At 44.7% G+C, this 26,850-nt stretch overlaps 1 protein-coding gene across 1 annotated transcript in view; it reads right to left on the bottom strand.

Annotated features, from left to right (window-relative positions):
• Nucleotides 1–26,850, bottom strand: part of ADCY5 (adenylate cyclase 5) — a 274,822-nt gene that overhangs the window by 41,010 nt on the left and 206,962 nt on the right. Inside the window, exons 4-8 of the mRNA XM_087711800.1 lie at nucleotides 26,372–26,483; nucleotides 26,102–26,229; nucleotides 15,721–15,879; nucleotides 15,019–15,160; nucleotides 1,658–1,798 (exon numbers count right to left, since the gene is read on the bottom strand). Of these exons, the coding sequence (XP_087567926.1) occupies nucleotides 1,658–1,798; nucleotides 15,019–15,160; nucleotides 15,721–15,879; nucleotides 26,102–26,229; nucleotides 26,372–26,483 (682 nt within the window). The remainder of the gene's footprint in view (nucleotides 1–1,657; nucleotides 1,799–15,018; nucleotides 15,161–15,720; nucleotides 15,880–26,101; nucleotides 26,230–26,371; nucleotides 26,484–26,850) is intronic.

The following is a 26,850-nucleotide window of genomic DNA, read 5'->3' as shown; positions in this document are numbered from 1 at the left end:
CAAATTTGAAAGATGCATTATTAAAAGGAAAATCAATGTATTGGATAAATCTTTTGTTAATACATAGTTAATATGCCAAACAAAATGGACTTTATGTGAAATAATTGAATTTCATAGCCAGTAAATGCTCTTGTGAAACATTTTAAATTGAACAGACATTTCTCTTTTAAAGACTGCATTTATGGATATAAAGCTGTTTGACCATCTTACTGCGCATGTGGAAGAAGAGAGTTTCTCGCCAAGGTTAACTGTCCAGCATTCCATCCTGGTGATGTTTTTTGAAGATATCTCCCACCTGACAGTTGGGTGCATTATAATTGGACTATGGACTGGGGTGCCAAGGGGAGGGGATTGAGTTATACATGATATTATTCGCTTTCACGCCTAATTAACCAAATTCAGCTTAGCTTTGCAACTGTTCGTTTATAATTAGTAAAAGTACACTTGATTTCAATTCAAATGGAGTTGAGTGGTTTCTTTCCTGATTGCTAAATGAAGTCAATGCTGACACCTTGATTTTGGACAATTCTGCTATACAATGAATAACCTGTGGATTTACTCTCTTATTTATATCTCTATGAGCCAAGGTGGCGCAGTGGTTAAATGCAGCACTGCAGGCTACTGCTAGATCAGCAGGTCAGCGGTTCAAATCTCACCGGCTCAGGGTTGACTCAGCCTTCCATCCTTCCGAGGTGGGTAAAATGAGGACCCAGATTGTTGGGGGCAATATGCTGACTCTCTGTAAACCGCTTAGAGAGGCCTGAAAGGCCTATGAAGCGGTATATAAGTCTACTGCTATTGCTATTGCTATCTAAAGATGACAAAGAATGATAATATATTATTATTTTGTGAATTGGGGCTTCAGAAGATCGTTCTAACAATGATTTCTGATATCCATAAGCATATTACATGCTTTCAAAACCAAACAAGAAGTTATCACCCATAAAGGCCTAGCTCATGGCTAAAGTATGTATGTCTAGTAAATCCCCACAACAGCTAAACAGATTAACCACAATTTTCTCTTTAATTTGGATGATTTTCTCTATCTCTGTGAGGAGCTGATCTATAAGTTATGATCTGTGTAGTACCAGCTACAGGGCAAGATGCACATATAGTGGATACGTGTCTCTTTTATGTTTTTTACAGTACCATGTTAAAGCTTCTTCCAATGCTTTCTTTCTAAATATGGCTATTCAAATCAGGAGCCACATGTTTGATGCAATTTACAACTCAGAGATTATTTCATGCAATGAATCTAAGTAAGTCCTTCTCAGTCTTAGTCACCCATTTGTAATAGGTGTGACAAGCGAGAACTAGTGTGGTTGTAGCAATTTCTAAGCTTCAATCTTTAATTAATTTTCACAAAGCAACTCATTTCAGTACAAGGACAGAGATATTTTACATATATTGTACGCAGGGAAATCACCAGAAGCTCTTTCTGGCAACTTGCAACAGTGCATAATGATCAGAACTTTTATCAAAATAAAAAAAATTTTTTTTTAAAAAAACCATGAATCGAGTAATAAAATAGAAATTACTTTCATAAGTAAGGAAAACAGGGGAAACATGATATCAAAGAAATTGAGGAATCCAATGTACACTTAATATTGATTTGTCAACAGTGGCAGCAAAATTCCATACATCTGAACATCCTTACCATTCTTTTCATTTCTTTAGAAACTTGACTGGTGCTTAAGTGATTATAAAAAGAGCGATCTACTCCCCAGTGTGGTGGGTTGTGACCAATGGAATTAGTACGTTGGCGATTCATTTTGGCTATTGTTGCTTTCTCATCTTTCTAGAAAAAGGAATCAAGATAAAGAATTACATTTTCAACCATTATACTGTAGAGCTGAAATTCAACACACATTCAGGGATTAATCTGGGAAAAAACTGTTAAATTTTGCTTCCTAATTTGTCTTTTATCCCCGCCGCTAGTATAATAGCCAGTTAATTTTTTTGTTGATTTTGCCTAGCTAGATATTCCTTCATTTATGATTGTCTTGGAAGATATCATTTTTATGTTTTGTTTTCACCATACTTTTACTGCTGTTTTTATAATTATTAATTGTTTTAACAACTCTTTTCTTGGGATGTCCAAAACGTTTTCAGTTTGCAAAGGACTGTTCCAAGCTCAAAATGACATTGTTTCAAAGTCAAAATCAGGCCACGAAAAGGTTGCCACAGCCAGCTCAAAATAGGGCACTTCAAACTCAAAATGTTTCCAATGTAAAATGTCTTATGAATTCCTATCCTTTTCTATTATACCAGAAAAAACATTGTACTCATCTGTATGTGTGCATGAGAGGAAGACTAGAAAGAACGTAAGTACAGAAAGGGGACAGCAGACAAAGAATTAAGGCAAACTTTTCCTTTGTGCAAACGTGTAGTTTTTATAGCCACTTCAAGTTTAAAACATAACTTAAATATACACACAGTTAATTCTCAGTCTGCATAAACACTATACTATACATTATACCCAATACTTGAATTAATTGTGGTGTACAACATATTCTTGACCTTTCTAGAGAACAGATTTTTCACTTTTATCTCATAAATTTATGATTTATGATTTATTTCACAATCACATTAGCATCTTTGAGCCCCCGTTCTCTCTCCAATTCCTGCAATACTGAAATGTATTACCCATGGTAATATAGTTCAAGGTATATTTATATTGGCCATGGCTGGTTGTTCTGACCCCCCAGCCTGTGAATAAACCAGAACACAGGCTTGGCTATTTGCCACTGTTCAATTACTGAGATAACAAATTCTTTGACTGAGGGCCCAGGCAATTCACGTTCAATAGAGTAGCTCTGCAGCAACCCAGATAGTTCAAACGAAGCAACGCAGATAGTCCAAGCGAACAGACACGGCTAGAATGCACAGATAGATTTTCTTAACTACTAATTTGAACGGTTGTTTCCTGCAAATGTCCCCTCCCAATGCCTCACAATACTAAATACTAAAATACACCTATAATCTCTCTTGGGAGGGGCCAATCAACAACCACCTGCGCTTAATCATCTTCTGTAAGTCTGCCTACGGAGTTGCTGCTTCCGTTTCTCAGCCCTTCTCAATCTAGCATCAGAGACAAACTGCCTTTGATCCTCCCCACTGCTCCATGCCTCAGGCGCCTCTTGGTGGCCAACCAGCCTCTCTGGTCCCTGCTCTGAGTCTGAATCCTGCCCAGAGTCCTCCACATCGTCCAGGGCAGACTCATATGGTTCCTCACTATCCGAGTCCATCAGCAACTCAACCAGATCCTGCTGGGCCACAACACTATCCCTCACCATAGGACGCTCAGGGTGCGGCCTCGAGGGATGTTTTGCATGGTAGGCCCGCACCAAAGTGGGGGCGTGCACTTCCGTCGCATCGGCCCAAGTCCCCCTGTTTGGCCCATCATCCTTCCAGTCCACCAAGTACTGGAACCATCCCTTTAGCCATCTTGAGTCCCGGATCCAGGCCACTTTGTGCGTAAGCTGCTTCTCCGCCTCACACTGTGACAGCTGGGGCAGAGAAGGTGGGCGGAGATGACAAGCAGACGGCTCAGGGACCAGTAGCGAGCGATGGAACACCAGGTGCACTCGCATCGAGAGTGGCAAGGTCAGGCGATAGGCCATCGGGTTGATGACGGCCTCCACCAGGAATGCCCCAAGGTAATGGTGGTCCAACTTCTTAGCCGGCCAGTGGGACAGAAGGTGTTCGCGTGGACAGCAACATGCGATCTCCCACAGCCAACTCCAGCACCGCACACCGTGACCTGTCCGCCACCCTCTTGTAGTCCTCTTTGGCTTGAGTCAGATAGCGGAACACCGCTTGGTGGACTGCCTGGAGCTCCGAGAAGAAGTCCTGCGCTGCGGGGACCGGGGAGTCGACTGGGGTAAGAGGAAAGAAGCGAGGGTGATACCCGATGTTAGCCAAGAAGGGCGTCGTCCGCGTGGAGGTGTGCTGCGAGTTGTTAAATGCAAACTCTGCCATGGCCAGGTAGTCCACCTGGTTGTTCTGTTGCTGATTCATGAAGCAGCGCAGGTACTGCTCCAAGATCCTGATCACCTTCTCTGCCCCCCCCCCATCCGTTTCAGGATGGTGCGCCGAGGACAAACAAATCTGGACGTCCAGAGCCTCTATCAGCCCTTCCCAGAACTGGGCCGTGAACTACATCCCACGGTCCGACACGACCCAATCGGGTAGGCTGTGCAGCCGGAAGACATGCTAGATGAACATGCGGCAGTGGCGCGGGCTGTTGGCAATCTCCGACATGGAATGAATTGTGCTATTTTCGTGAGCATGTCCACCACCACAAGGATTGTGGTAAACCCCGAAGACAGAGGCAATTCCATCAGAAAGTCCATGGACATGTCTCCCCAGAGTCTGTCTAGGGTTGGTAATGGCTGAAGCAGCCCTGTAGGAGCTCCCATCACTGACTTGGCCTGCTGACACTGTACACAAGAGGTGATGTACGTCTGTATGTCATGCCGTAAGCAGGGCCACCAGAAGGTATGGGAGACCAGGTTCAAAGTCTTGAAAAGGCCAAAATGTCCCGCTGCTGGATTGTCATGGCACTGGGAGAGAATAAGTTCCCGGAGGGGCCCCGCGGGCACATAGAGCCTGTCCCAGGATCTCAAGAGGTCATTGTCGAAGATCCATGGGGAGGCCGGCCCTACCTCTGCCCTCCGTTGCTCCACCCACTCGGCATACTGCTGCGCATTCCGTATGCGAGGCCGTAAGTCCCGGGCTCGTGAACTGCAGCGAAGGATTCAATGGGCGAAACTGTCTGGGGTGGAAGCGGGTCTGTGGTGCAAGAGTACTCGGACAAGGCATCCTCCCTTTGGTTGTGCACACTCAGGATGAAGGTCACTCGGAAGTTGAACTGGGCAAAGAACAGGGACCACCGGATCTGGCGTTGGTTCAACTTGTGTGCTGTTTTCAAGAACTCTAGATTCCTATGGTCCGTCCGGACTTCTACTTAATGCCTGGCCCCCTCCAGTTGATGCCTCCAGGCCTCAAACGCCACCTTAATGGCCAGCAACTCCTTCTCCCAGATGGTGTAATTACGCTACGAAGGATTGAGTTTCCACGAGAAGAAAGCGCAAGGGAAAAGGGTGCCGCTAGGGGCATGAGCCTGCAGTAACACTGTGCCCATTGCGATGTCGGACGCGTCTGCCTCCACCACAAATGGATGATGGGGATCAGGGTACTTCAGGATCAGCTCCTTCATGAAGGCGTGCTTCAGGGCCTCGAACGTGTGTTGTTCCGTAGGCCCCCAGTGAAACGGCGCTTTCTTCTGCAGAAGCCGAGGGAGGGGTGCGGTCAGGAAAGAGAAGCTGGGGATCAAGGTACGGTAGTAGTTGGCAAACCCGAGGAGTCACTGGACATCCTTCGCTCGCCAAGGAGGTTGCCAACTGTGCAAAGACTCTACCTTGCCCGGCTCCATCGCAATTCCTTCAGGGGAGATACAGTGCCCAGGGAACTCAATGGTAGACTGCCAGAACTGACACTTCTCCAGCTTCGTGTACAGACAATGCTCCCAGAGTCATTGCAGGACAAAGTGTAGGTGCTGCCGATGACCTCCCAAGAAGCCGAGTAAATCAAAATGTTGTCCAGGTAAATGACGACAAACTGATCCAAGAGGTCCTGGAAGATATCATTCATAAAATGCTGGAAGACGGCCGGGGCATTGGTTAATTCAAATGGCATGACCATGTACTCAAAATGTCTGTACCGGGTGCCGAAGGCCATCTTCCATTCGTTCCCCCCCCCCGGACTCGGACCAGATTATAGGAGCCATGCAAGTCCAGTTTTGTGAACACCATTGCCTCCCAGAGCCACTCCAACAACTCAGGAATCAGGGGCAGAGGGTAATGGTTGCGCACCGTGATCGCATTCAAGCGACGATAATCACAACAGAGTCTCAGATCCCCGGTCTTCTTCTTGATGATCAAGACTGGGACAGACAGTGGTGAAGATGAGGGCCGGATAAAACCCCAGGTGAGGTTCTTGTCCAGAAAGTCCTGCAATGCAGCCAACTCCGGCATGGAGTACAGGCGACCCACAGGGAGCTGCGCGTCCGGCACCAAGTCAATGGGGCAGTCTCAGTGTGCACCCAACCTAAGGTCTCCCTCAGATTGGGCTCCGCCCGTTTCCCAACAAGTTGTTCTGGAGCTGAGTGGTAGGCCCCAGACCTCGCAGCCCCCTACTCTTCTTAGGGCAAACCGCTGCCAGGTGCCCAAGATCCCCGCAATAAAAGCACAACCCCCCTGAGCACCATCTATCCATCTCAGTTCGCGACAAGCAGGGTTTGGTGGTGCCCAAGTCCATGGGCTCCTCCCGTGGAGCTAGGGTCTCCCGTGGGATCGGCACCCCTCTGGTCTCTTGGGACGCACGGCAACGCCCCCGCCTCTGCAACCAGGTGTCTCGCCGGAGGCACAGGTGGATCAGTGTGTTGAACGTCGGTGGCCTGTCCACCCGCACCAGCTCCTCCTGCAGGTTGTTCGACAGCCCTTCTTGAAAGGTGTTTATGAGGGCTGCCTCATTCCAGGCGGAATCTTGGCTAAGGAGCCGGAATTCACTGACATGTTCCTGCAAGGAACATCGGCCCTGCTTCAGTGTCTTGAGACATCTGGTGGCTGTTTCCTTCTTAATGGGGTCCCCATGAATGAGTGTGAGGTGATCACAAAATCCCCTGAAATCATCCAGCAAAGGGCTAGCCTGGGTCAACAAAGCGGTAGCCCAATGAGCTGCAGAGCCAGAGAGTAAGCTGGTAAACTTTAGCCCGGTTAGTGTGAAAGTCCTCCGCTCTCAAACTGATAAAGAGCTGGCATTGTCCCAAGAAAGCTGGAAACATGGCTTGGGTGCTGTCAAAATTATCAGGCATGGCAACCAGACATTTCCTCTGAGGCTGGGGGGGGGGGGGAAATAGCATGCCCTTGAAGCTGAGCTATCTGGCCAGCCAGCAAGGCCACCTGCTGTGCCAGTTGAGCATTTTTGGCATGGAGCTGTTCCATGGTGGCTTAATGTAAACTGTTTGGGCAGGAAACAAACTGTTCTGATCCCCCAGCCTGTGAATAAACCAGAACACAGGCTTGGCTGTTTACCACTGTTCAATTACTGAGATAACGAATCCTTTGGCTGAGGGCCCAGGCAACTCACGTTCAATAGAGTAGCTCTGCAGCAACCCAGATAGTTCAAATGAAGCAACGCAGATAGTCCAAGTGAACAGACACGACTAGAATACACAGATAGATTTTCTTAACTACTAATTAGTAGTTGGGAATTAGAATGGCTGCCGAACCCCACCGCTCCGAATGTTTGCGATCAAGAAGAGACTAACCGTGGCGCCCAGGACCCCAAATATGGTAACGGAGGGGTTCCTTTTGGGTATCAGCCTTCAGCCTTTCCAGGGAGGTGGTCGTTTCGGGTGGGGGCCGCTTTTAAGCGGCTCCAGGAACAGCTCCGGAACGACGAGACCCCCCCTGGCATGGCTTTTTACCTCGGACGTTTTAAACAGCTGGGAAGCGGCGGCGACGGCTCTGTGCGAGAGGCGGAGGCTTTGGCCCTGCCGTTTGGAGGAGTGCCGAACCCCCTCACTGATAGATCAACATTTTGGGGCTGGTTTATGCCCCGAAGAGGAAGTGGGAGGCCCAGGAGAGATGCCTAGACTGGACTGGGACTGGGACCGGGAGGCAGAGGAATTGATTTCCTGTCTCCATTACAGCTTCGCTCCTATCCCTCCCTGCATTTTAAAAGGGCGTTTTGCCACGATTTCATCACAGTGTTTGCAGGACTTTAAAAGATCTGACCATTTATTGGCTTGGCTTAGGAGAAAAACTGGAAAAACTAATCTACGGACTCCCTGTGGCAGCCATTACCATCAGCTGCCACCATTACAATTATCACTGCCTCAGGAGTGCTGTGCTAGCTGGGAAACTGAACTCCCTCTAGTGGTCATTACGGGTATTTATCTGAAACCTTTACCATCACCCAGCACTATTACATCAGAGAGACAGTGTGTTAAGAACTTGGACTCCCTCCAGTGGACATTGTTAGTATTTCTTTTTGGACATATACTTTTCTGGACCATTTACAGCTTTCTATCGGACTCCCATTAGACTTTATTAACGAGAAGGCCAATTCTAAGATCCTGCCTTCACCAATCTGCACAACCGTTTATCCGCGCAATTTTTATCTGGTATGAGGAGTGCATGGGATTGTATGTGTTTGAGTGAATGATCCCACTTTTATTATCCATTATCATTGTATTTTTATGTGTTTTAACTTTTTGTGGGGACTGCTTGGGTGAATGAATGAGTATGCCTGATTCGGAGGACCTGCCGGGAGAAGTGGGGGCCATGGGGGTGGTTGGGGGAACTAGAGACACGGGAGAGGGTCGGGGTATTACGGTCGTAACAGGGAGGGGCAGATATGGCGGGGACTTCAGGGCAGGCCATTACCGGGGAAGGAGGGTTCGCTACATTACAGAGATCCCTCCTTCCGGCCCTGTGAGTCCCACTCCGAGACCAGATGGCGTAAGTAATCAGGACCCTGGACTCAGGCTGCTGTCGCTAAATGCCAGGTCTGTGGTACATAAAGCTCCTCTCGTCCGGGACTTAATTTTAGACGAGAGGGCAGACCTGGCATGTATTACTGAAACCTGGCTGGGCCCAGAGGGAGGAGTCCCCCTTGTAGAACTGTGCCCAGAAGGATTTCAGGTGCTGCATCAGCCGAGAGCCCAGGGAAGGGGTGGGGGTGTGGCCGCTGTTATCCGGGAGTCGTTAGTTCCTCGTAGGGTCCCTGCTCCGGAGATTGTCGGGTGTGAGTCTTTGCTGTTAAAGTTGGACCTCAAGGGTCAAGTGGGTTTGCTGCTAACGTACCTGCCTCCCAACAGCGTTGCAGCAGCCCTCCCCTCGCTCCTCGAGTCAGTAGCCGAGCTGGCAGTTGAGTTCCCTAGGCTGATGGTCCTGGGGGACTTTAATCTGCCGACGCTCGGTGAAAACTCTGATGGGGCGCAGGAGTTCATGGCTTCCATGACAGCCATGGGCTTGACTCAAGTAATCCGAGGCCCAACCCATTCGGCGGGACACATGCTTGACCTTGTATTTCTCTCGGAGCAGTGGATGTGTGATCTTGGTCTGAGGGGGAGTGACATCGTACCCCTGTCGTGGTCAGACCATTGCCTACTGAGGCTCGACTTCCGGAGGCCAAACCCCCACTGTAGGGAGGAGGAACCGACCAGGTGGTTCCGCCCCAGGCGTCTTATGGAGCCAGTAAGGTTCCAGACAGAGCTTGGGGTTATTCCTGATACTTTCACCCACAGTCCGGTAGAGACTCTGGCTGCTGCGTGGCACTCGGCAGCGTCAGAGGCCCTCGACCGGATTGCGCCACTGCGGCCCCTCCGTGGCAGCGGATCCCGGAGACCACCTTGGTTCACCGAGGAGCTCCGGGAGATGAAGCGCCGGAGGAGATGCCTAGAGCACCGTTGGAGGTCCGATAAGTCCGCATCGAACCGAGCAATGGTAACCACCTGCACCAGGGAATATACTAGGGCACTTAGGGCAGCTAAAAGATCACATATAGCCTCCCTGGTTGCGTCCGCTGAGTCCCGTCCAGCCGCCCTGTTTAGGATAACCCGCTCCCTGTTGAATAAAAGGGAGGCGGGGGAACCCTTGCAGGGCAGAGCTGAAGAATATGCCCAATTCTTAGCGGACAAAATTGCTCGGTTTCGGACGGACTTGGACTCCACACCTGCAGTTCCAGCCGAGACTCAGGGGGACCAAGTTCAACAGCTCTGGGTTGAGTTTCAGGAGGTTACCCCCGGGGATGTGGACAAGGCCATGAGAGCTGTGAGTTCCTCCACCTGTGCTTTGGATCCGTGTCCCTCATGGCTGGTTTCTAACTGCAGTGAGGTGACACGAGGCTGGATCCAGGCGGTTGTAACCGCCTCCCTTCGGGAGGGGAACTTCCCCGCCGCACTGAAGGCGGCGGTGGTGAGACCCCTCCTGAAGAAGTCATCCCTAGATCCAGCTGTCCTTAATAACTACCGCCCGGTCTCCAACCTCCCCTTTCTGGGGAAGGTTGTTGAGAAGGTGGTGGCCTTCCAGCTCCAACGGTCCTTGGAGGAAGCAGACTATCTAGACCCTTTCCAGTCAGGCTTCAGACCCGGTTACAGCACTGAAACCGCCTTGGTCGCATTGATGGATGATCTCTGGAGAGCCAGAGATGAAGGACATCCCTCCATCCTGGTCCTCCTTGACCTCTCAGCGGCTTTCGATACCATCGACCATGGTATCCTTCTGCGAAGACTGCGGGAGGTGGGAGTGGGAGGCACCGTGTTACGGTGGTTCTCCTCCTACCTCTCGGACAGGTCGCAGTCGGTGTTAGTGGGAGGGCAGAGATCGTCCCCAAGGCCCCTAAAATATGGGGTGCCGCAGGGTTCGGTCTTATCCCCCCTACTATTTAACATTTACATGAAACCGCTGGGAGAGATCATCCGTAGGCACGGGATTAGATACCATCAATATGCGGACGATACTCAATTGTATCTGTCCGCCCCGTGCCAAATCAATGAAGCGGTTGACGTAATGGACCGGGGACTCGAAGCCGTCATGGACTGGATGAGGATTAACAAGCTTGTGCTCAACCCAGAAAAGACCGAGTGGCTGTTGTGTTTTCCTCCCAAAAATTCGGCTATTAATCCAACACTCAGGCTGGGGGGTCAAATTTTATACCCCTCAGAGAGGGTTCGCAACTTGGGAGTCCTCCTGGATCCACAGCTGTCATTCGACCATCATATAGCGGCTGTGACCAGGGGGGCATTCGCCCAGGTACGCCTGGTGCGCCAGTTGCGACCCTACCTGAACCGGGAAGCTCTCACAACAGTCACTCGGGCCCTCGTGATCTCTAGACTGGAATACTGCAATGTGCTCTACATGGGGCTGCCCTTGAGGAACATCCGGCGACTTCAGCTAGTACAGAACGCGGCCGCGCGAGTGATCGCGGGTGCACCCCGATTCACCCGCATTACACCTATCCTCCGCGAGCTGCGCTGGCTACCTGTCGATCTCCGGATGCGCTTCAAGGTGCTATTGACCACCCATAAAGCCCTACATGGCAGTGGATCTGGATACTTGAGAGACCGCCTTCTGCCAATTACCTCCCTACGGCCTATAAGATCTCATAGGTTAGGCCTCCTCCGCATTCCATCGGCCAGCCAATGCCGGCTGGCAACCACAAGGAGGAGGGCCTTCTCAGTAGCGGCCCCGACCCTTTGGAACGAGCTCCCCGTAGAGATCCGTACCCTCACCACCGTCCAGGCCTTCCGCACAGCCTTGAAGAACTGGCTCGCCCGTCAGGCCTGGGGATAAGGACCATTACCCCGCCCGAATGTTGTATGCATGTTGCGTATTATTTTATTATGTGTTGTTGTCTTAGTATTGTATTGTATTGTATTCCCCTCTCCCTGGTTTCTGTGAGCCGCCCTGAGTCCCCTCAGGGAAAAGGGCGGCCTACAAATAAAGTCAAACTGAAACTGAAAACTGAATAATTCGAATGGTTGTTTCCTGCAAATGTCCTCTCCCAACGCCTCACCTATAATCTCTCTTGGGAGGGGCCAATTAACAACCACCTGCGCTTAATCATCTTCTGTGAGTCTGCCTACGGAGTTGCTGCTTCCGTTTCTCAGCCCTTCTCAATCTAGCATCAGGGACAAACTGCCTTTGATCCTCCCCACTGTTCCATGCCTCAGGCGCCTCTTGGTGGCCAACCAGCCTCTCTGGTCCCTGCTCTGATCTGAACCCTGCCCCGGGTCTTCCACATTGTCCAGGGCAGACTCATATGGTTCCTCGCTATCCGAGTCCATCAGCAGCTCAATTGGATCCTGCTGGGCCACAACAGCTAGTTACAGCAGGATATGTAGGAAATGGCATCTAAATCAGCACAGAACTACTTCTAGTTTTTGAGATACATAACTTGGAAACTTTTTCTTAAGAGTACAGTTTAGTTTCTTACTAGTCCATAATGGTATCTCTGTGGAGTCCTAACCAATTTTTTTTGGGGGGGGGAGGGGGTTGAGACAAAATATTAATTATTTATATATTAAATAGGTAAAAAGACTTTTGAATGGATTATAAAATTTGGTATCTCAAATGTTTCATGTGATAACCCTATGCATATTGGTTTAGGATACTTGGGGATAAACAATCCCTTTAGAGTAAATTTACATAAGAGTATAGTATCAATTAACCAATCTGGATATTGATCCATTTTCAAGCTCCTGTGTTTGCTCAAGTGGAAATATTCGTAAGGGAGAGAAAGGCATTGATGTATGGAAGAAGCGCCACATAACATCTGCACCTCCTGCACCCTTTATCTTATGAACACACCCTTGTAGATCAGTCAAGCCAGCCCTTTAGAAAGGAACTCAGCTATGCAGGAGTCATTAGCATAGAAAGAGAAGATCAAGAAGACACAGAAAGCAGGGTAGCTTTAGAGGTAGCTAAGAAGTAAGCTAAGGCAAAACACACAGTACAGATTATAGGATTTAGCAGATAGATTAGAGAATAAGGTTTGGAATTAATAGTAAAAGCGTAAGTAGTAAAAGATTCTTAGCAACATAATAGGTAAGATGTAGTACTGCAAGCTTAAGAATCTTGTGTGTTTACTACAGAGAAGATCTGAGCAAATCATTACATTTTTATTAAATTATCAATGGTCCAAATTTTGCTGATTTAAGAGAAATAAAATCCTTCCAAATCTATGGAAGTATGGATTTCTGATGTTTCATGCTAGCATATAATTCAGGGCAACATAAACTTTTTGTTTTGTATAATACAAAGATACACAAATAAACCAATAAGGTATTTAGAAGGGACAGGTCCTTATATGTTTGTGTGTTACTGATACAGATGATGATGATAATTTTCTTAGAAACTAATGTAGAAAAAACCCACCAGAACGATTTCACCCATAGTGAATGTTTATTCAAATACCGTAATCTAAACATGACCACAATAAAACAGGAAAATTCCAAAAAGCAATTCATGGAAAATCTTATTCATGCCTCTTTGCTTCTATATAACTATATTAGAAGCACAACTCCAACTACAGACCTCTTGTGCCAGAAAATAAGAAAAACATTGGACAGCCACCAACACAGAGGTTTGGGGATTCTAAAAATACAATAATATGAAATCATTTTTAGATTATGTATTTGGTTAACTTTTTTAAAACTTAGAAATAGCCACAATGATTTATTTTGCATTCCTAACCCATCTATTTCTGCCCTCCAGCTAAAACTGATTCTAAATCTACACATTTCAAAAAATATATATCTCATTAGATGCCAAAAAGGAAACAAAAACAAAACATTATTCTAGGGCGGAATACTATTTAGGCAGGCATTCGGCAAACAGTATTTATCTTTTAAAAATCTGAAGTCTAAACACTACTGATGACTTGCTTTATGAAATGAGTAATGGAAAACGATAGGGTTGTGTTAGGTAAGGAAAAATCCCTTACTGCAAATAAATGTTTATTGATTGTTCTTATATGGAGTGAAACTAAGAAAAGACAAGGGAGGGGTGGGGGGGAAGGCTCATTATGTTGCTATGGCAAAAACGAGAATATCTATTCAAGCTAATAAGAAAAACTTCTGCATATTCTGGGTCATGAACAGATCTTGCTATGCCGCTGCCTCTATTCAGTCAATACACTATGGGAAAATGTGTGCAGTTTGTGCAGGTCAAGCAGCTTGCACTAAACAAAGCTCACTCTGCAAACTTGCCAGTGTTGCTGAGAATTGTAAAACTTCTCTGCAAAAGCCTTTCCAAATTCAGATTGCTGACAAGTGTGTTCATATAGTTCTCTTGAAAAATGTAGTCCTTGTAGCAACTCATTTTGTCTGGTATTAAGAATTAGAATCTGGAAGCTTACTTACTCCACTCCTTAGATTGATCTCAACTATCTTTCAAAGAGTATGTTTTGGATTGAGAAGTTATAGAAGTTCATTTTCTTTCTCCATGTGACTTTTGCTTTACTTTGGGAGATTTATTATACTATAAAGTCCAATTATGGTAGTACACATGAGCTTCAGAGTAGCAAATAGCTATTTTCTTTTCCAGAAGAGACTATGTATGTACATGAAACTAAATAAGGTCATCACTTTAGAAGAAGAAATATTTATATATTATGAAGCAATGTGCCTGCTGAACAACTAAATGTCCCAGAATTACCGACCAGAAGATTAGCAAGTAAAAATTCTAATGTAGGGGATAATGGAAGCTAGAATTGCTGGTACAATTTACATTGGCACTCAGTTCATGTAAATATGCAAAAGAATTTTCCTCTATTGTCTCACAGCAGAAGGAAAAAAAAGGAAATGTAGGAACATTTTATTTATAACATCTTATTTATAAAACTAAACAAAAATGCCCTCCCAAAATTTCTGTTAACCAAATAGGGATAGGGTGCTTTGTAAATACTTTGAGAATGTGAATTTCTCCAACAATGAGTAGCAATAAAGGAATATATTTCAAAAAGTCTAATAAATATTGACTCATTTTCATTGCTTGATAATTTTGTACTAAATTTATAAACCTACAACTTTCAATATTAGACTCTCTAAAATCAGAATCATTTGGTTTCAGAAGAGATGGTTAAAACTGAAACGAAAGCTTAAAATTTCATTATATAAGGTGTCACATTTTCAGAATAATTTAAAGTATGGTAGAGCTTTCTGATTGTAGGAGGAAATCTCTCTAAAATATTTGAAATATTAGTTCCTCAATCTTCTCTGGAAAAGTGAAGATTGAGGAGGTGAAATAGAAATTGACTATGCTAGATGGGATTTGTCAATGTCCTTTTCATCCTAGGGGAACACATTTCAGACAGAATGCCCTATATAAAAAGGCTACTATGAATGCATACAAACTTATCATGTATAATGTATAACAACTCATCAGCTGTAGCACTCTGCTACGTGCAGTTTCAATAATGATTACTTCAATCCTATTTGGTTCTTACCCGTTTTTGGCTGCATTGGACAATGAGGAAAGTCTCTATACTATGCTCCTTGAGGTAAGCATTGCGTTCCCCTCCAAGGCCCAGCTCCACTTCATAATCACCATTTAGGTAGTTTAGCGTAGCTTTTGTTATGTGGATTCGCCTTGATCACAGACAAAAGACAATTAAATTGTAATATCCATTTGTTAGTAACAGAAGTCAAGTAGTAAACATTTTAGAATGTTTAGAATGCAACTACATTTTCCCCCATGATAATCCCCCCACCCCCCACCCCCCACCTCTATACAGGGCAAAAATCCTAATATAGGCAATTTAGAAGAAAACATTATCTATTTGTGTTGGTGAAGTCTTCTTCATGGAAAAACACTTATATTTCACCAATTTTTGTCCCTCTTTCCTAAGACGGATACTTGAATGTGAAAACATAGCACAAATCCATGTTTCATGGAATATTTATCCAATCAAAGGAACTGCCCGAATTGCTGGTTTACAAAGGGCAACTCAAGAGAGATGTGTTTTTCAGTCTCCTTAATTTAGTAACCAGGAGATTTAGAAATAAGAACCACTTGTGAAAGCACTGTGTGGTTCTAGCAATTGTTTGGAGTGAACTTACGCCATTTATATACAGCCAAGTACTCCACTCTGACACATGGACAGATGGAAATATTCGCACCGAACTGCATTCTGACCGAGTGCTCTTACCCTGCTTTGCCACCGGCTTCCATGTGATTGGCTAACGTGACATCATTTGACCACACGTCAAACTGCCACTTCCTGAGGCCCAAGACTCCGCAGTGAACTCTCCCGCTGTGGATTCCGACTCGCATATTGACATTGACGCCCGTCACTTCTCGTACTAATCTGAGGAAAGACGGAGGGATATAAAAAGACAATTTCTAGACAAACAAAATTAAAGGAATGTAAGTATTTATAATAGGCAATTTTGCCTAAATATGCTTAAAGACTGCAGCTCAACTGAATCAGACAGAAAAAAACCAGCAGGCTAGCTAGACAAGCAGGCTGGAGGTGTTCTCAGAAGACAAAGTCAGTGAGCTTTCAATTGGCAGAGTCCACAATTCACAGAAGTGGCAAACACAAAGCAAAAAGCACAGACTACTGTCTGGTTTCCATTTTAAAGCCAGCCATAACTTGCCTATTCTAATGAACTTTAATAGCCATGTTGCAAAGATAGAACAGAAAGTGATTATAGAGCTTACTAGCCAATAACCTGGCATTGTCCGGGTATTTATTTATAGGGGGAAAATGTCCGGACCAAACGTAATTTCTACTGTTTGATTTTCTCCCTTACCAGAGGGACCCCCCTTGTGGAGTGCTGTGAATCCATTACCATGGCAACTCCACTGCACTGTACAGTAGATGCCAGTATGGCACAACAGGCTGTATCTTAACATCCACCCACCCCAAGGGATGTTAGGGGTGCCTTAACCCCACAGTATTTTTCTCCAGAGAGTAAATCATCTGTGTACCAAGTTTGGTTGAAATTGCTCGAGGCATTCCACAGTTATGCTGGAAAACACACACACACACATTGTGTGTGCGTGTGTGTGTGTGTGTGTGTTTGTGTGTGTGTATATAGATCTGTTCATATTACCCCGGCATCAAACTTCCGACAGATGAAACCCAATACATATGTGAAACAACTGCTTCAGTGTGATATAGCTGGAGTTGTGTAATAGTCAACCAACAGTTATTTCTTCTTTAGTTGTTCCAACAGGCTCCAGTGTTAAAGAGTTTATAAGGTTGCTTCCAAAATTATCATGTGTATCCTTTGTGGTGTTTTGATTTTGAGAACAAACATTTATTAGGAGGAACACAAAGGAACAATTTGAAAGCAGATTATATTTCTGGATTAGGGAGAAATCTGTTAAGATTACTCTTGCCCTTGGAAGACCTTAAATGATTAGTTGAAAATGTTGCTATGGCAGCTGTGTATTGTATCGGCCAGGATTAGTATTGTTGTACAGCCTGGGGTTTAACAGTCCTTTTCAAAGGACAAAACAGATCTCATAGGGCAGATTCTTTCTCAAATCAAATATACAACTTTGTGACCATAAACTGTATCCATAGGTTCTCTCCAGGTCCTGCCACCTTCTTGAAAAATGCAATTTATTGATAGAGGAGACCATTGCAGACTACTGTAATGTTCCAATTCTTAAGGCACAAATGGAAAACTTGTAGCCCCCAGGAAGCATATGACTCACATTTTTTAAGACACAGGCATGTACACATATTTTTAAGATTTTTTTAAAAGGCACCCTTGGGGGGGGGACCCCTAACTTCAAAAAGATTCTGTGATCATGCAATAAACATTTCTTACATAAGACTTTTATGCAATATACTGTCTAATACAGATCTTCATACAAATTCAATAAAGGTGAGTTCTCTTGGTGACCATGACTATTTCAAACACAATGGGGATATTAGAGGATAACACCAGCTTCCTCAGATCCTAATAATCCATCAGTTATCTCTGCAAATGCATTACTAAGATGCACAAGTTCTTGCAATGATAGAATTAAAGGAAGTGATGGCATCTACAGTATGTTTATCCTTCTAAGTTCACAAAGAAGGTGAAAAGTCAAACATATGAATAAATTTGCACTAGATCCCTCAAACACAGCTTAGTCTTTCCCTTTCACAACTGCACAATTTAAAAGATAGACACATACACTGGTGACTGCTAGCTTAATTGTTAGCTTCATGCATTGGACAGAGGATCATTACTCATTACTGCCTTATTAACAGAACAGTGGCACTTATATAATTTTGCAGATCATTTCTTAGTGGCCTAGTCATTGTCAGCCAATCACTGCTATACACGGGCCTCTCCTGTGTGCTTGCAATCCCCAGGATATGGATGTAAAAAAGGAAATCTATGGATGAACTCTATGGAGAAAAGGAAGTCTAATTTGAAAAGGAGATCTATGGAATCTATGGGTGCTACTTGCTTATCTGCATGAGCATAGACTATTGTTATTTTTATTATTATTAATTTATCCCAGACCTTTTGCATGAATGGAAACAAAAGTACTAGAAATAAGTAGAAAAATCAGGGAAAGTAATTTTGGCCCTCTTGCTGGAAACATGTGCAACTAAGTAAAATAATGCCCTTAAGAAGGGATTCTTGGGAAACAATTTACAGTGATTATAGCAAATTAATCCCATTTAACTTCTTGTATGTTATTTTAAAATGTGCTTTGTAGATGTAGCTAATGAGCAGATTTTTTTTAAGTGTCAAATCTTCCAGAAATATCAAATGTGTTGCCAGGTTATTTAGTTGCACTCTAAGCACTACAGGAAATCTGGAAGGCTCCTGGGTCATACAGAAAATAATAGAGTGATATAAAAATTATATGGAGAAAGTTATACCTTTGGAACTATTTCAAACTTTTTCTGACATTAAAGATCTGCCAGGTGCTGTATACATCACTATAATTTTGAAAGACGACAAACATCCTCTGTACATTTAGAATCTCTGTTAGATGTTTGATACTGAGATTTGCAGAGTTATACTGGAAAGATTACAGAAGGTAATCCCTTTAACAAGTCATCCTAAACAGTCAGTCTCATGACAAAGCATTGTGCCTCAGTCAATACAAGACTTGAGGCTTCTGTAGTAGCTTTGCATGCTAATAAATATGAACCAACTGGGCTTGCCTCGCTCTATGCAGAAGAGTTTTGATTTGATTCAAATCTAATTTTTGGTTCAAATTTAGATTTGGATTACAATGTATTATTGTAATTCATCTGTTTATGCAATTACTGATAGGTACATCTGGCTAGTAACTAAAATATATCAAATATGTCCTCTAATTTTAATTTGATGCTGGAACTCTTGGCATGTCTAATAAAACAAACTGGTGAAATCCAGAGAGTCTTAAATTTAAATCTAAAGTATTATATATGCAAATGATTTTTTAAATGATGATTAAGAAAATTTTATTTTCAATCTGAAAGTATTATTCTCAGCAAATAGTAACTTGTAATAAATAAAACATTATCCCAGTTAGCAAGACATTTCTGAGCAAATAGTTGTTGCTTATTGTCCAGATTCTATTATATACCTGGAGATTATTGTCTCCTGGAAAATATCCTGTTTAAGGCATACAAATATTTCAATAGTGTTACTCAGATGAATGAGGATATTAAAAGATAGATGAATATCTAATGGTTTATGGGGAAGTATTAATATTGTAAAATTAATTTTGCACCAAAATTGATATATTAATACAGAAATGCCTACTTTCCATTTAAATATTTTAAATATATTAATAAATTAATGACCATTTCTTTATGGAAGTTCAAGTACAGTTCCCTTATGATTAGGGTTTTAATTTTCTAGTTTCAAATAATGCCAAGAAGCATACTTGTTAACCACAATCAAGTCCTGGAATAAAAATGATATTAACAATTTATAACTGTGGGCTCAGCTTCAGAGTTAATATTGAGCACCCATATGTTCCTGGAAAGTTCTTGGTACTAATCATAGTGAGAATTTGGTTACTTTTCAGTAGTCTTTTAACTGGACAAAAAAAATTAAATTTGATCTTTTTTTCTCATGAGACTATAATACTCTGAAGCAATTCTTAATTAAAATAGCTGGGGATTTTTTTCCTTCAAAAAAAAACCTGAACCAAATTTGAATCATCTTTTAGTAACAGTATCTTTAAAATATGAGGTTTTACAAAAAGAATACAATTTACCCAATACAATAGAATGATAATATACATGGATGAAATGCTTAAGCAGCATCATTAACAGGCTCTCACAAAGCTACATTCTAGCATCTCTTCCTAAATTCTGTTCCTTTTGAGGTGTATGTTAAGGTGACCAGATTTTCAGATTGGTAAAGAGGGACACCATTGACCGGGGGGGGGGGGAAGGGGGCTTGATTAAAAAATTTATATTTTGTCAAAAGGTCACCCCAGGACACTGAAACCGGCATAAATACGAATCTGTTGCCAAACAAAATTTTGATCATGTGACCATGAGGATGCTGCAACGGTCGCTAAGTGTGAAAAATGGTAATCAGTCACTTTTTTCAATGCCATTGTAACTTTGGTCACTAAATGTTTTCCCCCTCCTCAAGACACCTCACTTCTTCGTTCATTCCTCTTGCTTATCTACCTTCACCTTATCCATCTTCTGCTCTTTCCCTCTCTTCCTTCCTTTCTCCTTCCATCCTCTCTTCTTTCCTCACTCACTCCCTTCCTCCTTTTCTCTTCCTTCCTCCTTCCATTCTTTCAGCTTCATTTCTTTTGCCTATCTACCTTCTCTGTCTTTCTGCTCTTTCCATTTCTCTTCCTCTTCACTTCTGTTCCTTCCTCCTTCCCTCCTTTCCTATTTCTTCCTTCTTCCTTCCTTCTGCCTATCTACCTTCACCTTCTCTGTCTTTCTGCTCTTTCCCTGTCTTCCCCTTTCCTCCCTCCCTCCCTTCTTTCCTTTCTAGTTCCATCTTTTCTTCTTTCCTCATTCCCTCCCTTTTTCTTTTTTCCTTCCTTCCTCCTTCCTCTTGCCTATCAACTTCATCCTCTTTGTCTTTCTGCTCTTTCCCTCTCTTCCCTCTCTACCCCTTTTCTTCCTACCTCCTTCCCTCTTTTCTCCCTCCCTTCTTTTTCTTCCTTTCTTCTTCCATCTTCCTCCTTCTCCTTCCATTCTTTCTCCTTCCATCCATCTTTTCTCCTTCCATCTTCTCCCCCCCTCCTTTCTTCTTTTCCTCCCCCCTCCCTCCCCCCTTCCTCTCCTTCCCTTTCTCGCACACAGGAAGGGAAGGGGGGCTTTCTAGTCGCTTTCACAGCATAATTTCTTTATCTAACTTTTAAAAAACAGTGTGCAAATCAAACATGAGATTTTCGTAACCTGCGAAGCACCAAGTTATTATCTTCTGTTGTTGTTACAAATTCGCAGCTACTCCATTCTTTCCGATAAGGAACTGCATTTCCCAAGATGCCTCAGTTCCTCAAAGCGCTGAACGCGGTTTTGCAATTGACTCCAGCGAGGCCCGGTAGCCGCCGGCTGCGGTGGCTGTCAGTTTGTTACTGCTTCCAGCAATCGAGATGGATGAGGGAAGCGGCGGTGGCGGATGTCAGCAGCAACTGTAACGACCGCTCGGGCGAGGTGCGGAGGAAGAACGGAAGGTCCCTCCCACCCGCGACAACGGCTCCAGCCATGGACGAGCAGGCTGGCCCCGGCGTCTTCTTCAACAACAACAACAACACGCTGCTATTGCCGCCACCTCCGGGTGGGAAGCAACCACGCCTCACAGACTCGCTTCCCACCGCAGCACAGGCGCTGCACAGGCGTGGTTGCTTCCCACCCGGAGGTGGCAGCAAGAGCAGCGCGTTGTTGTTGTTGGGGCCAGCCTGCTCGTCCATGGCTGGAGCTGTCGTCGTGGGCGGGAGGGACCTTCCGTTCTTCCTCCGCACCTCGCCCGAGCGGTCGTTACAGTCTCTGCCGACGTCCGATGTCTGCCACCGCTGCTTCCCTCGTCCGTCTCGATCCCTGGAAGCAGTAACAAACTGGGCGTGTCCGCTCCGCCGTCAGCGCCCTGACAGCCACCCCGGGATCTGGAAGAGGTGGAGGTAAAGAAGGCGGCGGCAGCGGCGGGGGGACCCGCAGCTCGCTTCCCACCACAGCACAGGCACCGCCAGCGGGCTTGCTTTGCTGAACACGGAGGCGACTGACACTAGTTTGAGCGGCCGTGGCCGGCACAAACTACCTTCAGTCGCTCCATGCTCATCAAAACAAGTCTGCTAAAAGGGCCACAGTTCCCCATTCCTGTTCCAAAAAAGCATCAAGGAGCGAGACCACATGGAGCTACTGCTCAGCACACGCTCAGCCCCGCTAGCTAGTCCCAGCGAGTAACATTAGGCAAAGGGGCAGAATAGCCCGACTTTAACTTGCTTCTTTGACAACTCTTCTGTCCCAAAGAACAGGAGAAAAGAGTCTGGAATTTAGCCCGGCCACCATCCTTCTGCATTACAGGAAAGTGATAATAACGCACTGAGCATTAATCTCGTGGAGCCTCCAGAGAACACCGGGGCTACAGAAGGAGGCAAAAGACGCTCCGAAGCAAATCGCCTTTCTCCTCTTGGCACTCACCATTGCTGCGCTCAATATTAATCGATAAGCCAGGCTGAAGGCACTTGTAAATGTTGGAATCCATACTAAACTAATGCTTCTGGCTCTTCTAAAGAAGGGGGGGGCTTGTGCAGAAAGGAATCTCTCTTCTCATCCCTGCACGAACCCCACTGGTGCCCGCATCAGAGCTTGGGCATGATTCAGGCGAAGGAAAGGACTTTTCTTTCGCCAGCATCAGAGCTCGGGCGAGCAAAAGCAAGTATTTTAATCAGTGGGCTGCGCGCAGGGACGAATATATCCTCTCCTCCCTGCATGCATCCCACTGATTAAAGTGCTTTCTTTGGCCCGCCCGATCTCTGCTGCGGGCAAAAGGGAGCTGGGAGGACAGGAGATTCCTCCCTGCACGCATCCCACTGAAAGTGCTTTAGTCAGTGGGGTGCGTGCTGGGAGGAATCTCTCTTCTCCCTGCACGCACCCCATTGGTGCCCGCATCAGAGCTCGGGCGTGATTCAGGCGAAGGAAAGGACTTTTCTTTCGCCGGCATCAGAGCTCGGCGACCCCTTTTCTTCCCACCTCCTTCCCTCTTTTTTCCCTCCCTTCTTCTTTTTCTTCCTTTCTTCTTCCATCTTCCTCCTTCTCCTTCCATTCTTTCTCCTTCCTTCCATCTTTTCTCCTTCCATCTTCTCCCCCCCTCCCTTCTTTTCCTTCCCCTCTCCCTCCTTCTTTCCTCTCCTTCCCACTCCTTGCAACTGCAATCGGAACCGCAGACAGGGAAGAAGAAGAGGAGGAGGCGGTGGCCGAGCCGAATCCTTTTGAGAGGGGATGGGCACGACCTGGGAGACACAGGGAAACTCCGCAAAGGGGGAGAAGGAGAGGAGGGCCGTCTCCTCCCCCCAGCGCCTCCCAATTTCCACCGGTACCGTTACTCACCAGTTAAGCTGCAGAAAAGCAAAAGACGAAATGAAATGGAGACTCGCACGGTAAGCTAAGCGGACTCCAGCCAATCAGTGAGCTGGCTGGGCTGGAAAACTGGGTGCTTAAAGTTTTCCATCCCAGCCAGCTCACTGATTGGCTGGAGTCCAGGCCAATCAGTGAGCGGCAGGCTGGGCTGGCTTAGATTTTTAGTGTAAATAGAACGGAACGAGCGAGCGAGCTAGCAGCTGATGGGCGGGGAAGCGAGGGAGCTGCGAGCGCCAAAATAAAGCGGGTTTTTTTAAGAACGGCCCGGGACGCGGGAAAAATTATGAAAAGGAGTGCCTGTCCTGCCAAATGCAGGACGTCTGGTCACCCTAGTGTATGTGATGTCATGGGATATATAGAAAAGGGACAGGGTTTGGGTCACAATGCTGCCTCCGTCATCCAGAGCCCAATTATGTCCCCTGTGGATTGTTGCTTGTTTTTGAAAATATTGTCTGGCCTTAAGACAATATCTTGGTCTGCCACACAATCCTGTTCTGGCCCAAGTTTAACAGAATAAGGAAACAGACTCCCTATCCCACCCCCCTTTATTTGGTTAATGTGAATTCTTGGCATTCACATCCAGAAAAGTCCCGGCAATAAGGCTTTCAAGGCTTAATTGCAAAAAGAGACCTTATCAGTCCTTGGATAGTTGCCAGGCCAAGCTTCAAGTCGCAACACTGTAAAATGAAAAATCTGGCAACGAGTCTCTGTGAGGCACGAACTCAGATAAGCAATAATAAGAGAATTAATTGTCTCCTGCAAACACCATTCCCCTTTTTGCTTCTATTTATTCCCTATGAGAGGGGCCATTCAGCATCCACTTTACTTCCAAGTCGAACCCTGTTCCTTAGTTGCTCCCTTCTCCTGACAGCTCTGCACATATGTGCATCTGGAACAGATTCCAGCTGTTCTTCTGCCCCACTTATATCTGACTCCGAAGGCAGCTGATAAATGTTGGACGACCCTGGCCCCATCTTTGCCTTTGAGGCGGAAAACCCATCAGAGCCTTCCCCAGACTCCAGGACTGGCCCAACCTCCTCATTGTCTGAGTCTGCTGCCAGTTCTGCGGGCCACAACAAATCCAAATGTCTAAATGGAGTTTAGTGAGGTTGTTAGTAAAGTATGCGGCATTTGCAAAGACTTGCACTATGTTTACAACTAGAGTTGGAAATAGGTGTGGAGGAGTACTCCATTCTCTGTTTACAAATTGTCCCTTGTCAGCTTTCAAAAACCTGGTTCCTGCTTTGTGTGGGATGAAAATTATTTAACAATCTTTACCTCATTTCTAAATCTGGAGTGAGAGACTTTCTGTTCTCACTACCTCCTCCGTCTTCCCTGATGAAGAGAGAATGCTTCTCAGACAAATGAAAGTAATAAAGATTAAAAAGCCCAACTGTGAGGCATTATAATTACTGGACTGTTCAGGAAGCTCTTTTGATAAATTAACATAGCTTTTTTGCCTTGCAAAGTTTCAGCAATTAATTGATAAAAGTGTAAGAATTTAGAAAGCTATTAAATTCTTTAACTTTGAACAGAAATCTACAGAACAGAAATCTTGAAATAATAGGTGCAACCTAGAAAAAGCAGGGTGCCTCTCCATTCTATTAAAATTAACTGAAAGAAACAATAAATCAAACACTCATGTTACAATAATTTTAAGGCACCTTTGGTATCCAACAGCTTAATAAGGTCAAAAGAACTGTAGTTTCTTCCCTGGGATTGCAACTTCCACACACACACAAACACACACACACACACACACAAACGCACACACACACACACACACACACACACAAACATACACACACACACATGACTTGTGAGCTTCAGCATACCCTGGAATCAATCTAGACTTGAGGGAATTTAACTGGGGTAGGCATGGCCTAGTATTGCAGAGGTTTACATGGAAGCCAGCCTATCTGCAGCTTCTCTAACTCTGTGTTCACATAGAATGCCAGAAAATGTTGAATTAGCATGGCTTGTGCTAAGTGAAACAAGTTGTTAGCTAAGGAAAACCCCTGACAGCTCTAGTTGGTACAATTTTAGCTACGTATCAGAGTATAGGTATCCCTCAACTTACAACCATTAGTTTAGTGACTGAAGTTACAATGACACTGGGAAAAAGTGACATCATTGATTTTCACAGGTACAACAACTGAAGCATTCTCATGGTCACATGATCAAAATTCAGGCACTTGGCAACTGGCACAGATTTATGACAATGATACTGCCCTGGGGTCATGTGATTACCATTTGTACCCTTCCCAGCTGGCTTCTGACAAGCAGAGTCAATGAGGAAACCAGATTTGCTTAATGGCCATGTTTCATTTAAAAACTGCAATGATTTGCTTAACAACTGTGGCATAAAAGCCTGTAAAATGCAGCTGACTTTTGGGCTGAATTGTGGTCATAGGTTGAGGAGTACAGGTAGAGGGGAAATGTGGATATTGATGTGGAACAATTTTAGTGTCATCCAGATTCAGATTGGGCCTCTAAATAATATCTACTTTGTCATCAATGTAACATTTTGAAGAAATTAATATGAGGCAAGTTCATAATTATTACTAATATTAGGACTGTTTTTTATATATCTTGCCTTTCCTCTAAGGAACCCATAAGCAGTCGTTCATTATTTTTATTTTTGTTATAATAACCTTTGGAGGTAGGCTAGACTGAGCTCCAAGTTATCCACTAAGCTCCATGTTTAAATAAGGTTTCTACAGTATCAAGCCATCACTTTAATTGCTATATCACACCACTACATAACATTATGGAAAACGGTGCCAGCACACATTTGCATTGTTACTGAATCAGCATTCCAACTGAAGGTGTTATTAAACATCAGTCTATATCTAATTTCTCCAATCTGGTGCCTTATCATGTGGCACAACTATAACACCAAGAATTCCTAGCAGACATTGGCGCTACTGACTGGGAATTTCAGAAACTATAGTTTTAAAGCATTTGGAATACTCATTTGATATATAAGATCATTACTCCACCTTGGGGTGTGTATACTTACGAAATGGCTTCTATCATATCCATTCCCATTTCAACACAGCAATGTGCATGATCTGCTCTGGCTTCAGGTAATCCAGATACACAGTAATAGCAATCACCTAAGATTTTTATACGTAAACAGTGATTCTCCTGCAAAACAGGGAAGGGAAAAGCACTTTTATTTCACGATCCAGGATGTTGACAGGCTGCCTTTGAAGGCAATGGATAATTTGCAATAGACTAAAGTAGGACACTCCTATAAGTGAGGAAGCAAAGTATGAACCCTACTTACAGCAGCAAGCTTATCAAATCTGGCAAAGAGTTCGTTCAGCGTCATGACCAGCTCCTGAGCAGTACACTGGGAAGCGAGACTGGTAAAACCCTCAATATCTGCGAAAAGGATGCTGTGGGGAAGAGAGCAGGAAAAAGAAGAGGAGAGGCAGACATAGTTCAATTAAAGATACTCTTCAACTCATTTTAATAGATTCTCCTTTATCTCTAAAAGTTCAGAAAGTTCAGGAGGGGTGTTTGTAATGAACATGAGCAACCTGGTCAAGGCATGCTTTATATCTGCTGCAAATTCTGTATGTGAAAATGTTTCATGATAGGCAACAATTAGCAGACACTTGATTGATAGATAATGGAAGGCAGTTTGTCTGCTCTTTGCTGTATAATTTCCAGCCTAAAACAGAGCATGGGTGCTCAGGTTTTTCTAGATAGCCTTTCTTAGCTTTGGAATGCATTTGAGTGCATTCTCCAAAACAGTTTATT

The sequence above is a fragment of the Thamnophis sirtalis genome, unplaced genomic scaffold (genome assembly GCF_051295495.1).
Source record: "Thamnophis sirtalis isolate CommonGarterSnake01/CBP01778 unplaced genomic scaffold, rThaSir2_p1.2 scaffold_1, whole genome shotgun sequence".
NCBI lineage: Eukaryota > Metazoa > Chordata > Lepidosauria > Squamata > Natricidae > Thamnophis > Thamnophis sirtalis.
This window is presented reverse-complemented; position numbering and strand designations above follow the sequence as displayed.